The 16,832-nt window shown below is 37.8% G+C and overlaps 1 protein-coding gene across 4 annotated transcripts in view; it reads left to right on the top strand.

Annotated features, from left to right (window-relative positions):
* slit1a (slit homolog 1a) overlaps positions 1–16,832 on the top strand; it is a 90,863-nt gene that overhangs the window by 32,561 nt on the left and 41,470 nt on the right. For all 4 annotated transcript variants that reach the window (XM_083532687.1, XM_083532685.1, XM_083532686.1 and 1 more), the window contains exons 5-7: positions 12,585–12,656; positions 13,191–13,262; positions 15,284–15,355. In XM_083532687.1, coding sequence (XP_083388813.1) covers positions 12,585–12,656; positions 13,191–13,262; positions 15,284–15,355 — 216 coding nt within the window. The remainder of the gene's footprint in view (positions 1–12,584; positions 12,657–13,190; positions 13,263–15,283; positions 15,356–16,832) is intronic.

Genomic DNA, 16,832 nt, shown 5'->3' with positions numbered 1-16,832 from the left:
TCTTCACTTTTTGCTGCCCTCCTGAAGTTCTTTTTAAACACTCGCATTGCACAAACGCAAACATGCCATATATGTGGGAGAGTGGCTGAGTTTGACCTTCTTGCTTTCTCTTTTCGTTGAAAGAGACAGAGGTTTTGTTTGTCTGGAGGGGAAGTTTGCCTTTCTCGCCCTTACCCGTCTTTTCGAGATGGTGATGATGGAGAGCGCTGGAGCTAAGCGAGTGAGAGAGGGAGTTACGACCTCTGGAGAACAAAGTAAATATGAGAGACCAGCTATTGTTGCCCCGCGCCCCCCGTTGTTGCCCTGCAGCTCTCTTCCCACTGCTGCACAGCTGGGACCGAATCCTATTGTTCCTACACCCCCAATATACACACAGACACACATACACACTCCCCCAATGGCTTAGTCACAGCTCCAGCTGGGTACCTTTGGTCTCCTAGCAACCTCCACCTCAGCAATTTGACTTGAGGCACCTCTGGCTAGGAATCTTTATTGATTCAGAGAGCCTCCAGACATTGTGTATTATAGCACTCTGTGATGGGGCCTGTCTGTATTGCTAGGAAGCGCCTTTAAGACCTTTTCTGTTTCCCTGACACAGACTCGAATATGTCACTTTTATATTTCGCCCTTGTTGGTTTAAAGTGAGTGAGCCAGGCTGCAGTGTACTTTGTTGAGACGATTCCCAGGATCCACTGCACCCAGGGCCAAAGCTGCTTAAATCTAAGGAAGAAAGTTTACAACATCCTATAACCATATCAGGTCCAGTCCTGCGAGCCAAGAACAAGAATCTGAGGCTTGACCAACCTGGACCAGCTGAAGCTTGGAAAAATGTCACCTGGTTTGAATCTTGATGTTTGCTGGTAAGGTCAGAATTTGCAATCCAAAGCATGAATTGATGGACACAACCTGTCTTTATGAGTGAGGCTATCGGTGGTGTTGGTTCACACCCAATACCAATCAAACACCATCTAAATGCCTTAGACTTTGAATGACTATTGCTGCCGAGCATCCCATTGTGGCTTCGATTTACCCTTTAAATAGCTACTTACAACATGATAATGCTACAAAAGCAAAAACTGGGTCCGTGAACATGACAGTGGGTTCAGTGTACTGCAGTCTTCTTTGTTGTATTATACTTCATTTTTTTGTTTTACCTTCCGCTTTCTTTTTCCTCTTCACCCCAGTTCACCCCACTTCTTAATACACAGAATATACTATACGGCTATGTACAATCATAATCCTTGATTTGCACCTGCAGGGACTGACACAGCACAGACATCTAGCAGACACCTTAAGCATCAAAGTCTCGGTGTCGAAAGCTGACAACAGGCCAGTACAATGACAATCAAGTCTTACAAAATGAGCTGAGCAGATTGTGTAATTATAAGCAGACCACCCTGCAAAATCTAACAGTCTGAATATAAAAAATACATCTAGGTTTTAGAGAAGAAGAAAAATGTCTTAAATAAGCATTATTTAAGGAATAAACACATTCATATTATTCCCATTATTCATAATCCTACTATTAAAATCAAGATCATGCATACATGCTCATAAAGTAGTTACAAGACAAGCAAAGTCATTACTTTTAAAAATACTTAAACCTATTGCAACATAAAACATTATTAACACTGAAAAATATTCAACATGATAAACAGAAATCAAACTACAGAATATCTAAGTAAAAAGCTATAAGTACTTTTTATATAGAACAAAGTTCCAATGTTTGGAAAGAGTTCGGTGACTTAATACTGCAAGATCTTATAATATGTTAATTATTATTCAATTATTATTAGTATTATTATTAAATGGGTTGGTGTTGACATGAAACAAACATTGGGAATCAATATTACTAATGAACTAGTGTGATTATTGAGCTTTTTTCTTTCTTTTTTTTTTACTTTTTACTAAATTATTATTACAGTCTTTAAAGATACAAGGCTGAATGATGTCTCTGATGGTATATAAGCTAAAAATGCAAGTAAAACAACTAACTTTTGGCCTTACTAACTTGGCCTTACTTCTTACTATGTAAGAAAAAAAAAAGATCATTAGAATTTCACACAATCTGCTTTTGCATAGTATTTTATCCCCAAAATAACATGAATACGATTTTTACGGCTAGAAATAAGATTGTAAGTCTTGACTAGAAATTCACTAAAATTCACAGGAAAGTGAAAAATTATACATTGTTTGTGTACATCCCAATAATTTTTCCTCACTTAATTCATTCCACCATGACCACTTTTTTTTATCGATATTGTAATCTATTCTAAATAGGTTTGTGTTGGTTCTTCAGCAAGCTTTGTATATCCTGGCACTGAAACGTAAGAATACAGGAAACTGTGCCAGCAGTCACATTAGCTGTCAAAGAACAGTGAGTGAGTGATGAGTCAGTGCATAAAAGGCCTACACTCGGCTCTAAGGAGGTACCAGGCAGATATTCCTGACCCTGATATGCTTGGTGAATAAATAGAGATTGATCATTCTAACTGAGCCCAACACAGATAGTGTTATGTGTAGGTTTGGGTAGTGTGTGCAGTCCAGAGATAAGGAGGCTATGGTTTATTGAAGCTGGCTGTACATGTGACTGTGTGATTTACAGCCACTGCAGTATACCTCAATCTGCATATACCTAGAAGTTGGTAAGTAAAGAAAAAGTGAAAAATGAAGAATGTGTACTTCAGCAGGAAACTCCATTAAAGTGTAGATGTGAAGATCTGACCAAAAGAAAGAATACACAAGCCAGGTATTGAAAGAAAGTGTTCAGAACTAAGAGAGAAAGAGTTACAAAGAGATGAGTGAGTCCTATGATTGCTTTCCAGCTCCTTTTGTTTAGTCAGAGCCTATTCTTAACATAGCCATTGATCAGAAGTGAGCACAAAAGCCGAACATTGGTTCACCTAGAAGAATGAGAAACACCATAGCACTCGGACTGTTGACTTTGCTGTTATTGTTCTGTCCAGAGCTGCAAAATTGATTGTAAGTTGCAACCTGGATCTTAATTATACCAAAATCAATGGGGATTTAGGGGTTTGTCTGTTTCAGTGGCACAAGCTATTGGTATTAGCAAAGTAGGGTGTGTTGAAGGTGATTTAGAGGAAAGAGTATAAGATGGTTTTATGGATATTTAATGTATGGTTGCTTTAACATGTTTAGATTTGTATTCTCCCATTCATCTTCCAAAAAAGACTAGATATAACAGAATATATTCAATTTGTAATATAAAATTTACTTCATATTAATTGTGCTTTATGTTTCTATTTATTTTATATTAACAGTGCAAATATAATGATCTTTTGTTCAGTGTAATTTATATCATTTTACTAAATAACTACCCGCATTACACTTACGTACTTACCTTTTGTACCAACCTTCATTTAGTATGAAATGAGCTGATTATTCTAAATAGATTTATGGAAATTCTGCTTGTTTTGTAATTAATAGGTGCGGCATAGTTTTCATTGGTGTGGCACATATCAGGAGTTTGTGTTTGTGTGTTTGTGTGTGTGTAGACATGGATGGACTGAAACTATTTATTTCCTGGATAGTGTTGAGTACTTCTTTCAATCTCTTAGCATCTCGTTCAAGTGGAATTAGCTTTTGCAAATTATGTAAAGTATGTCTTTTTTATAGCTGGCTATTCTTAGAGTTTAACAAGTTATTGTAGAAATTATATTTTTCTCTAGTGGTTCTGTAATGGACGTACTGATGCCATTTAGTTTCAGACAAACTGATGGAAATGTTTCTCAGCTGCACTATGTGGCCACAAATAGGAGCTAAACCTGGCCAAGCACTAAAGTGCTCTAATGGGGTAATGGGCTATTAGTCTGCACTACAGTTACACCTCTCCGTTTGGCCATTTTACTTTCTCGCTCTGCTTGTTTCTCTTTCTTTTTTTTTGCGTTTGCTCTCGCTTGGTTTCTGGCAGGTATCCATTGCATCTCGTCTGCATAATCACACAACCACACACATTTGCATCCTGAGACATATCAATCAAGCAAATCGAGCTTAGTCAATTCTATTTGTCAACTTTTGCCTCCTGTCTGCCAATCTCAGTTTTTCTGCTAGAAGTCCATAGGGTGTATTTAAAGACTTTTGCACCACCGAGATTCGCTAATTGAGCCAACACCTCCAGTCAAGTGGGATATTTTTGGCAGTGTAACAGTAATTAAGGTAGTAGCGATGACATGAGAGAACAATGGTAGACTTGGAATATGTCATATTGCACAGATGTTATAGCATGAACCTCTCTCCAGTTTCTTTTAGATGGCAGAGGTAAATGGTGCATACTGAAGTGCTTCCAGACATCTTCCTTTGTATTCATGTGACAAGCAAAATCATAGAAAATATCATGGATCATGTTGAACATCAGCACCAAAATGTTGGCTAAAAGTGAATCTGAGGGACACGCTAGCTCAGTGCTCCTTTTCTCCAGACTCTGGCCCTAAACAAGATAATTCAGTTTAACGGGTCCTTTCCTGCAGCCTGCTCACAAACTCAAATAAATAAAAAACCATGATGGCTTGGAAGACGACGAAATCCAAATGCTTTACTGTAACCGAATGCCCCAACCTTGAGTTAGTTTTAAAATATGTTATGTACATTGACATAACACATTCTTCTGAGCTATAGAGTTTTTTTTAGCTTTTTTTATGGCCTCCTAAAAGATACATAAAAAAAAAAAAAACAACTACTATTTAGACTGAGGAAACAATCTCACTTAACCTCACAGTGATGATTTTTTTTTTTAAGTATACATAAGGATTTTTAGCTCGCTGAATCTGCATATAAATTCCCTTTGATAGGGAAACAATGTTGTAGTGTTCACCCCTTAGAGACGAGGTTAAACATTCTGTATAAGAGGGTCTTTTTCTGCTTGAAGGTTTCGAGTTGTAGAGCTTTTGATACTTGAGGTTATTCGTCATTCCTGAGTGTGCCATGGAAAAACCACCTTATAGTATATCTATACAGTCCACAATATGTATTTGTGCTTTCTATAACAAAAAAAGGTTTCTTCAAGGAAATGAGTAACAGATGTAACTTTTGAAAGCAGCTCAACTTGTAACCTTTTGTGTAATATAAACTGTCAAGTTCCCTCATTTTTGGCCCCCAGAGTGCAAGTTGGTATGAGGGTGAATCCCTTGTAAAGTGAAAAGAGGTTTCACACACAAGAATTTCTTTCTAGAGTAATTTGGATACTCATTAGGCACTAAAACACTTGGGTTGAATGAAATAGACATGTGTCAAAATCTTATACACCTTCATGACACCAATTTGAAAATAAAAACTGCTTAAAAATATTTACAAGACTTTTACTAGGCCCATATACTTCATATAGGGTCTAAATACTTAGTAACGACTACATTGTGCAAGAAATTAATCATACCAATCGTGAATAAACCAATAAATAAAATAAAATAAATACAATTTTTATAATAACTTTTAATTTATTAAGAATATTGGTGTGGGACACAAAGCAGACCGTTTGTGAGATGGGAAAGCGAAAGCATATGGACTTTCTTTAATATGTAATGCCATATTTTAACAGCTTTCCCCCAGATATTCTGTGTATGTGTGAGTTTAAGTGATAGAAGGATGGCTTGAATGAATTGAGACCATCTGCAGTGCTTCTTCCAATGGCAGAGTTTTGGTGAAAGACCAGAAGTTGCTGAGATAGAAGTACTTGCTGGTTGAAATAATGGAATAATGATAGACAATAAAAGGGCCTTATATTGGATAGAATTATGACCCACACACATATATTTATATCTCATGAAAGCAGGGATAGGGGTGTCGCTTTGAGGTTCTTCAGACCACACACATCTCAGACTTGAGACCTCAAGCGATCGCAGAAACCCATTCTCCTGTTCGGTTTCCTTTGAGGTCTTCCTCCTGACTCTGTTCTTTTAATCCTAACAGCAATCCATCATTTGCTTCTCAACTTCTGCCTGTCACACCTAAAACTCTGCACTCGTCCCCCCCCCATCCTCCTCCCCCCCCATCCTCCTCCCCCCCACCAGTTCCTAAGCCCTTTCTCCAGAGAGAAGAAGAGAGAAAGCAGCAAAAAAAAAGAAGTAATTTGTCATGCCCTAGCATTCGCTCTTCAGGCAGGCTGATTTTATAGAAGTGACGGATGTGGATGTGCCGTTGCACAGGAAGATGGATGGCGTGCAGTGCTCTGAGCATTCCTTATTGGCTCATTATTAGGGAGTTAGAGTGCATCAGAAAGCTTGCTGTCAAAACGCTGAGGTATTTATTGATTCTCGGAGCGATTTGCAGCCAGGGCTGATGTTTCTCCCGTTAACAACCTCTTATTCTTGGGGTTTTATCTCTTTCCAAATGATTCTCACTCTCTTTTTATGTGATTTTCTTTTCACCTTCCTCACCTTTATTCTGTAGACTTTCTAACACTGGGGGATTTCGCACTCACATCCTGGAGTTTATACAGTCTAAGGTTGCATTGTGCAATATAGTTATTTATACAGTCTAAGTGCTTAGTGTCATCCTGAGAGAATTTTACCTGAAGTCCTATCCTTTTATTTTCTCAATTAAAATGCTAATATCTTCACCATTTGCTCCAAATCAAACAACTCATGGCTCTGGAAGTGCTGAAATTTCTTCGACGTTTGAGCGATTCAAGTGACTAAAAAGTATAATCAATGTCAATCCTTACCAACATGTTCCAGCTGATAGTTTTGCATCGAATTGGGGAAACAAAACCTGAACCCTGTCTCACTTCTGTCCTTATTTATTTACTATGTAGTGTCTGTGTCTGCCTTGCTAATTGTTTCTATGCAATTTTGGTGTTTGACGAAGCAGATTAAAGGGGGGAGTCGGGGCGTCGGTAAGTGTTTGTTGGACCCTGTCGTTCTATTAACAGCTTTCCACACCTCATTTGGGCAAGTAATGACTAACTAATTACAAGCCACTGTTCAAACAGCAGCCATGCATCATCAGCACTCTTTATCTTGCGTTCTATCCTTATTTGTATCTTCTACAGTTCTTCATTTCCGATCTGATTTTGAGGACGTCGAATAATTTAACGTCTATTAATGTTTTTTCCAGTAGACAATTGGAAATTCGATTTTCGCAGCAGGTAGTTTGGGAGGACGTGTGGAGAGCAATTGTTTTATTCCTCTAACACCCCTATATATAAGACACTCAGGTTTTTAAAAGCAATGGATGCTTTTATATCAGCTTAAAGCACTGCAAATTGCACCCCAGAACAAAGTCAGAGTAGAGCTAAATTGCGCAGCGTTTCCTGAGATAATTGGGTTATTTGCTTTCCTTTGTGGAATGAGAAAGAGAGAGGCAGGTATGCGGAGAGCGAACGATAAAGAGGTGAGTAGCAGATAGATAGAAGAAAAGTAGCCTAATGGAGAATGATGAAAGACGGTCTGTGTAACTGGGAGACGATTACTGGTAAACCAGACAAAATGTAGTATTTGCGGTAACGGCTTAAAAAACAGGAAGTGGATTACTCACTTTTTTCTCTCTCTGTATTTGAGATTTCTATTTTTAACCACTGAATTAATTTGACTAAATGTGCACACCCCTATTACATCCACACACATCCCAAGGACCAGGGTGTGCTATTCATCCCTCTTGTACTTATACCAAATATTGTGTGAAGATTATACAAAATTCAATGCCATACTAGTTTTGTTGTACTATACAACTAATCTGACTTACATAGCTGATGTCTTTTAAATCTCGGAATTACGATGACTGTGTGCAGCATGTGAGATCTATGGCAGCAGTGACTCGAGAACGAATCCTTTCCATTGTGTTGACTAAATTTCCCACCTACAGTGTGTTTGCTTAACAGCAGTTTCACAGGCTTCGATGCCTTCACATCGTCCCTGAGTGCTGCAGACAGCATAAGCTATATTGTGGATAATTAGCCAATAGATACTGAATCACTACTGATCCCTAAAGTAGACTATGGGGTCTGGGTGAAGAAGAAATGAAAACACGTTTTTGAACTTGCAATATAAGTTTTGAACTGCACTTAATGATGTGGATCAACCAGAAGTCCTCCACCGAATTACTTTTCTGAACTAGAAGCGAAAGACCCGAGTGTGCGAAACGTGCTATAATTATGATGTCGCGTGTCATTAAAAGAGAGTCGGTAAAGCTCGCTTTGTTTAGAGTGTTCTTTTCTATAAGCGTGCTGGTTCCGAATTTCCTTCCCTTCCTATATACATTTCCTGAGTGGGATTAAGTAGAATTAGTGTGTGTATGAATATAGACTATATGGACTAAAGTACTGGGACACCTGCCTTTTCCCAGCCATAGGTGGTTCTTCCACAAAGTAAACTTTCTTTCGGCTTCTCTCATTAGGGGTCTCCAAGCAGATCCTCCGCATGTTTGATTTGGCACATGTTTTTACGCTGGATGCCCTTCCTAACGCAACCCTCCCCATTTATCTGGGCTTGGGACCGGCTCTAAGACTGGCTGGGGTTGGTTCCCTGACCGGGGAACGAGCGCCGCATCCTAACCACTAGACCACCAACCTGTTACTGTGAAATCTTTCTTTCACTTTAACTAGCAGACCCAAGGCTGTTCCTGCATGACAATGTACCTGTGCACAAAGCCAGCTTCATGAAGATATGCTTTTCCTGGGATGGAGTGAAAGATCTTGGCCTGCTATAGAGCTCTGACCTCAACTCCTTCCTTCATCTACATGAGTAGCTGACTTAACCTACACCCTTGTGGCTGAATGAGCACAAATCTCCACAAGCACACTCTAAAATCTAGTGGAACATCTTCCCAGAAGATTGGAGGTTATTTTAACAGCAAATGGGGACTAATTGTGAAATGCAATTATCAAAAAAGCACATTGAAATCTTATTAGGCATAATAGCATTCCACAATTCCTATCTATGCTCCAATGAAATGGACTACAAAGACTATAACAATTAATACTGAATAAAAAGCTACTTTTTCCATGCAGTGATATACAGATCGCTGGGGCACTGATAAAATTCAAAAATAATCAGTACACAAGCTCTTGTTAAAGCTTTTCTAGTCGTTTTGTAAGTGGAAGGGGTTGCATTTATGAATTGCTTCAGATAATTACGTTTACAGAGATCTTGTATGTGCTCGTATGTGTTTGTTTTCAGACAGTTCCACATGGAATCTCCTGCTAATATCACTGTAACTGTAACTTAACGCTGTCTGTTTTCACCCTCCATAACTGGAGGATCTGATAACCAATAAGGCCCTGAGTCTGCCGGACAAAATGTGGCTCCCTGCTCCAATTAGTTCTGCTTGGTTTGTGGCCAAAGTCCACCTCTTCAACCTTTGGGCATGCCAGCTGGACTGTTAATACAGAAATCCAGGCACCAATTGAAAAAAAAAAGAAAGTGAACTGTAAAGGACAAGCAAAAAATGGGAAAATCATTAAGCAAACATTAGTTGTTTTGTGCAATTATATGCATCCATACAGTTTAGCTACAAATCTGAATAAAGATTTAATACAAAGAAATAAAAAAGGTGCTCTATATTTATCACATGTACTTTACAGCATGGGGAAATTCTTTCTTCTTATATGCCATGCGATGTTCGGAAGCTGAGGTCAGAGCACAGGGTGAGCCATGATACAGTTAAGGGCCTTGCTCAGGGGCCCCAAGAGTGGCAGCTTGGCGATACCAGAGATGAACCACCAACCAGTATATTGGATCCCTAACCACTGAGATTTCACCTCTCCTAAGAATAAGAAAACAATGTCTACAATGTTTAGATTGTTTACAATGACTATTTAGAGGAAATACTCTCCCATTTGTCTTGTCCTTTCGATTTCTCGATAATGAAAAGTGGAAGAAATAAAAAAAGTCCTCAGGCCTCGCTTTATTTCCGTGAGATCATTAAGCTGAAAGCATATCGGTCATTGAAAGGTCGACTAAAAAGAAAAAGAAAAACAGGAGCCATTTAAAGTAGTTTTAATTCCACTGTATTCCACTGAACTCAGCACCTCATTCAAATAATCCTGTAAATAAATCATACTAATATAGATTTACCAAAAAGGGAAGAATGCTTTCTTTTTCAGCCATTTTCTAGATAGGTATCTGCAACCCTGCCATTCCTGAAGCTTAATGATTCAGACCCTGCATTTGGCACTTTATGGGAACATATTTAGTCATGTACTCATCATAATGACACAGGGAGGTATAGCAATGATCCTTGGGTTTGAGTGACACTTGTGGCTTTACACTGAATCACTGCAGACGAATCTTTGCCAAATCATGCGTAGCACTGCCTCTTATGTCCTTTTAAAGCTACTTCATTTTCAATCTTCTTCATGCAATGCCAGCATATCTTGCGAACATTTTCCGAACCCAGCACCCCGTTTTCAATCGCACATTCTCCATCATCCTCTCCAAAGTCTTTCCCTGAACTTCAACCAAGTTCAAAAGTGGTTCTGTTACACATTCTCAGAGACAATGTGCGAGTGTGTGTGAGTGTGTGTGCGCGTGTGCGCATTGTAAAATGACTAGAGAAAGAAAGAAGCCACGTTTGTCATCCTCAGCTTTCTCATTATCTTGTTCCAAGGCTTACAATTAGCCCCCTGCCTAACACCAGTTCATAATCCATTCTAACGAACACGATCGTAGCGCTCTAAAGCCTTGGAGGACTTCACCAATCGCGTTAGTGAGTACTAACAGGATTTACGATGCTGATTTGCAGCTTGTCAGTCTTTGTTTTTCATTTAGCAAGTTTTTTTTTTCACAATTGACACGTTGCTGTATCCTCTCATCCACAGACTTTGCGTAATCGTTTAACAATTTAAATGATAATGCTTTAAAACACACTGAACTACAAATATCAGTAACAAATTGCAATTGGCTTTTTTGTAAAGCTTTGCCTTAATGCCGTGCTGAAAATTAGGTTGCTTTTGTTCTCCGTTTTTTGTTTTTTTTCTCAGACACATAAGAAAGGGCAATTAACAGTCAAACATCAGTGATGTAAAAAAAAAAAAATAAAAAAAAAAGAAGAAGTGTAGTCCATTAAAAAAACATGTCAAGCCAATTATCAGCACAACAGGACATCAAATACCAGGCTGAACTCCACTGGTGGGATCGCAGTCTGCTTTTGTATTAAGGCTCATGTACAAGCTGTAAATTATGCATTTCCCTTAGCAGCATATCAAAACCATATTCCTCTCTCCTATTGTCTGGAATGTATATGGAGGATGTATATTCCATCACATATCAACACATATTTCCAAAGATGTGTGAAATCTATGGAAAAGAAAGAATGTTCGATGATTTAGATAAATAGATGTTTCCTCGTTTGTTTCTCCAAAGCCACCCTTTCGTACAGCATCACCTTTTGAACTCTTTTTCCTCGTTATAATGCAATTTCAACATGGTGTGTTTTAATAACCTACACCTACAGGAATATGAACAGTTATTTAAGGATGCTTTTGTTTGAAATGTTTGGTGGGATAACTAGTTTAAAAACATATTGACGGTATTGCAGTGTCACATCATTAACCATTTAAAGGTGGTTTTTTAGAAAGAAAAAAAAAAGTCAATTAAAATCTTTTTTAAATGACCACGTATTACCAATTATTTGTATTATTTATAATCCTTTTTGGAGAAGCACAGTTAGCAAAAAAAACAAAACAAAAAAAACCCCCACAAGAGTGAAGGGAGTATTGTGCTTAATTAGGCAAAAAAAAAGAAAAAGAAAAAAAAGATGCAATTTATTCTGTATTTTTTTTTTTTTATCCCACAATGATTTAACAGTTCACTATTTGCAACATAACTATGAAAACAGTGTCAATCTTGGTGGTAATATCCATCAAAGCCTCTCAATGGTGGACATATTGTTAATTTCTGGGTTATAACTTGAAAAATATCTGAAAAATCACAATCACAGCACTCATTTACTAAGTTGTCAGTTGTCATTGGTTTAATGGCAGAAAAAAGGGTATTCTGTTCTGCCAGTTTGAGCAGGTACCTTGTAAGATTTGTACATGTGGTGAGATAAATGGAATTACAACTGTAACTGTTTTTGATGGTTTTATTCTTCATGAATTATGGCAAGGCTGATAATTGAAAAAAAAAAGTCCATTCTGTGGGAAAGCATGTACTTTTAATTTTTTTTTAGAAAACGCTGGACATGGTAACTACCCGTACTCCGAGCTCCCCATTGAACCTCGGAACAAAAGCTCACACTAATTAGCCTCATTGGGTTTGTTCCTTCGCTGCAACCGTCCTTCTTGCTCCACCTTGCCATCCGCACTCTCTAACACTGTTCACAAATAGTGCCATCAATGGCTTTTAGAAACAGCTAAATGGTGCAACCCTTCACAGTGAAAGGCACATCACATTGGTTCAGTCAGGACTGGCGCTTTGTAGATGTTTGTGATGGAAATGAGATTAAAAACCACTTAAAAGCATTGTGCCTGCACTTGTATAGTGTCAGCTTTGAGGCTGCATACAGGTTTTTTTTTAGCATTGGATTAAATAAGGGTTCAGGGATCTGTTTCTTACAATTCTTATGTTCACAGGTTTGCAGGGTTTTTCTCATTTTCTACATCAATTGAATAACATATCAACTTGTTTTTACAGAGACCTAAGTGAGAACTTCATCCAGGCTATTCCCCGCAAGGCCTTCCGTGGAGCTACGGACATCAAGAACCTGTAAGCTGAACAACTCAGGCATCCAATTTTATATTAAATGTGAACATGTCTACCTTTAATGTTCATAGTGCATTCAGTTTGGTAAAGGTGCAGCATTTTTGAACAACCTTCGACCTTCAGTCTCAAGTGCATGCTAGCAAAGATATAATTAATGACATTTTACGCCGATTCTATCAATATGAGATAATTCATAATTGAGCCTTAACGGAGACCCACAGGGAACTGATTTAGGTCTAAAGCAGTTCTGCTATTCAGCATGACTACACTAATATTGATTTCACCAGGCAGTGAGCGAAGTTCCCGCATATAATAAGCTCTTGCTTATGGGAATGACTGTTATTAAAAGGCACATGAATAAAGACTGGCTGGTGTTAGATGATTGGACATTCTGCATTGCTCATCGCTTTCACTGTTAAGTTCAAAACAGTTTCGGTCTATCGATCCTGTAAAGCTCTCTGTGTGTGTGTGTGTGTGTGTGTGTGGGGTCAAGACATCTGTCTTTTTCATTAAAATCTTTTTTTTTTTACTTCGCAGTCAATTAGACAAAAATCACATCAGTTGTATTGAGGATGGAGCATTCCGAGCACTTCGAGGACTGGAGGTTTTGTAAGTAACATACACACCTACACATCTGTCTTACTATCTATATAATGACCTTCCACTGATAAAATCAATAATTCATTTATTTCAGTAAATTAAATGCAGCAGTTATAACAATTTATCACTTGTATTTTTTTTTTTTGCAAAAAGAACAAATTACAGTTTAGACTTTAAGGGGATATTTGTATAACCTATTGGGGGCAAGTGCAGGCTTTTGAGAATGACATGGTTATACGATATATGGACAAAGGTTTGTTGATACCTGACTATACGATTCCTATACGACCAGCCAATTCCACATTTGCTGTTATAATAACCCCCACTCTTCTGGGAAAGTGTTCCACTAGATTTGGACTTTGGTTGTGGAGGTTTGTGATCATTCAGGTGTTAGGAAAATCAGGTACTGATGTTGGTGATGTGAGGAGGCCTGTGGTGCAGTCAGCGTTCCAATTCATCCACAAGGTGTTCAGCAGGATTGAGGTCAGAGCTCTTAAGAGGCCACTCAAGATCTTCCACTCCACCCTATGTAGAGTACATCATATCTTCATGGAGCTGAATTTGTGCATATGTGCATTGTCATGCTCGAACAGGTTCATGAGGTCAAATGAAGGGAAAATGGAACTCTTCCTCATCCAAAGACATTCTGTACAAATGTATGATTCCAATTTTGTGGTAATAATTTAGGGAAGAACCAGATATGGCTGGATAAGTCAGGTTTCCCAATATTTTTGTCCATATAGTGTATAGTATTGAAGTATATAAGGGTTGAGTTTTTGGCTGATGAGTAAATTCGATTCCTGTCAAAGTATAAAACTATATTCCTTCGACATGACATCATTTTTAAATCATATCTCAGAGACCACTAACTCTGCTAAATTTAGATAAAACTTGTTTCAAAGACGAGTTAGTTCCACTATTCATTCATGAATGTTGATTAGATGAAGTAGGTGTATTTTAAAATCAGTATTGGCAAATAATTTTGCAATGAATCATTTAGGTTATCATCATTTATAATCTGAATTATTATTGTACACTAGTGTTAATAATTTTAGTGATCAAATTAGTTTTATTGCACCAGTTACCTCCAGTTAGTTGGGCTACAGAAAGTTTACCCCCTAGAAACACATTCTGTGTCCATGATCAGGCTCAAAATATTGTACTTTTACTGTTTATTAATAGATAATAGCCGGCAGCAAAAATTTATTTACTGACTGTACCTATAACTGCCACTGCATTATTATGGAGTTTTTGACCTAACTAAGATTTCAGTCTTTTTGCGAGTACAGACAAACATTTCGAAGTGATCCCACATATGTTACAGATGTAGTAAAAACACTCTTTCCTTTAGCCAAGAGATCTTTATCATCGATCATTCATCTGACAGAGCTGAGGTAGTGATTGGATTTTAGCCATATTGCTCTACAGTATGTTTGTAAGTTGTTTGTGGGGGTGTTTTCTTTTCCTTGCTTGTGTGTTTGTGTGGACACAGTATGACAGAGAACACAGTGGATAAAAATGACCTCCAGCAGAGGTCTATGGAAACAAAAGCGATCTCTGCTTCCTATTAGGAAATCATCACACCCTGCCAGACACGGACGAGACTTCATAAACCTACATAAGCTCCCTAGGGCCTGTGAACAGACATTCCCCAAAAAAAGCAATTTCAACTTTTCGCACCTCCTAACGTTCCTGATTGGGTTGAATTTGCCATGGCGGTGCTCACAGTGGTTGGTTCTTACTCTGTGTTACTCTCCATCTGCAAGTAATGGTGTGTTACTTGCCCTCCAGGAGGGTGAATGAGAGGCAGGAAATAGAAGAGTTGCAGACAAGAACACTGATACCTTTAGGGGAAAAAAAGCTGAATATAAACTTTAAAAGAGAAAGAAGAACTGATACCATGATTCGCAGTAAAAACAGGATTAGGTTTAGAGTAAATCTCATGAAGTAAGTAGCGGTAATTAAAGTGAATAAGCTTTTTTGCCAGGATTGGCTTTTAATTGCACGTCATTTTTCTTGTTGTTTTATAGGACACTCAACAACAACAACATCAGTGCCATACCGGTGTCGAGTTTTAACCACATGCCAAAGCTGAGGACGTTGTGAGTAAAAACACACACACAAAAAATCATTAAGTTTTTTGCTGTTGTTGTCAAAGTGAGATCTTTTTATATGTGTACTTCTATACTTTTAGTATTTTTAACGCTTCACAGAAAATTCTAATGAATGCTAACAATAAAACCAGTGGTGGAGGAAGTACACAAACCATGTACTTGAGTAAAACTAGAGATACAGTCTGTAAAATATTACCAGTAAAATTGCTCTATTTAGTAAAAGTACAAATGTATTTGCCTTCAAATGTACTTAATATAAAAAGTACTTTGATTTATCACTGCTATAATGTTCCTATTATCATTTTTGCTTAATCAACTCAGTTTAAATACACTTATGTAGAACACCGATCTATTAATAGTATGATATTTATGATTCAAACACTGATTGATATCTATTACAATTATTATGAGCCCCAAAAACTTTTCCAATAAGACCACCGGTGTTGTAGCAAGTAAGAGTCTAAACTAGTTTAAAAAGCGCTTCACACTGATTGGTGAATTGCTGCGTGTTTGACCAGTTAATGTTTTATCCACTCATAAAAAAAAAGTAACGACTGATTTCACAAAATGTAATTTAGTAAAAAGTACGATTACGGATTTTGAAATTTAGTGAAGTTGAAGTAAAAGTCTCCCCAAATGGAAATACTTAAAGTACAGATAAGTGGAAAAAGTACAGGAATACCCTTGTTCATCTGCCTGATAAGACCAATACCGTAATCCCAATATACAGTCAGGTTACGCAGACAGACTTAAAAACTAAAAGTCAGTTATTTTCAGGTTTATAACCATTCCTTGCTCAACATCTTGGTCCTTTATATCCGATCAGAAAAAGTTTTTTCTGTGTCGTATTGAAGCCATGTCGGACCACCCTCTCATTGACAGGCCACAAAAGCAAATTTGAAATAATAATTTAGAACCTTTAAACAGCATAAGGGTCTCTCTGTGGACCTCAATCCACAAACTTTATGACATTTTTATTTATTTAGAGTCCATTTTTTTTGGCCAGCTCAGCAGGCAACTCAGCAGCTAGTGAAACCATTGTCCCACACTGCTTTGGGCCAGAAGACACACACTGTATCATTCCATGGAGTCTTGGTGGGCAGCCATAGGCCACACTAGGGTTTGTAGCCATGCCAAAAACCATTTCCTCAGTTGATCCTCAGACGATTCTGCACGAACAGCCCTAGAAATGAATACCCCCTCTGTCCCCATTGTGTATGTATAATTAGAAAATGTGAATGCATGCTGAAATAAAGATGACTGCTTTCCCAAATTTTGGGAAAAGTAAAAAAATTAAAATTAAAAAAAGATTACCACCCACAATTTAAACTACAGCTCAGTTCCAGATTACATGATATTAGAGCTTTCAGTTTCTGTCACGAGATAATCCAGAGAAAAAAATAATTAAATAATAGTTTTTATTCAGTCAAGACCATTTAATTTCACACCTTTTGGGAATACAAAT

This window comes from Silurus aristotelis (genome assembly GCF_946808225.1).
Source record: "Silurus aristotelis genome assembly, chromosome: 27".
NCBI classification, from domain to species: Eukaryota; Metazoa; Chordata; class Actinopteri; order Siluriformes; family Siluridae; genus Silurus; species Silurus aristotelis.
This window is presented reverse-complemented; position numbering and strand designations above follow the sequence as displayed.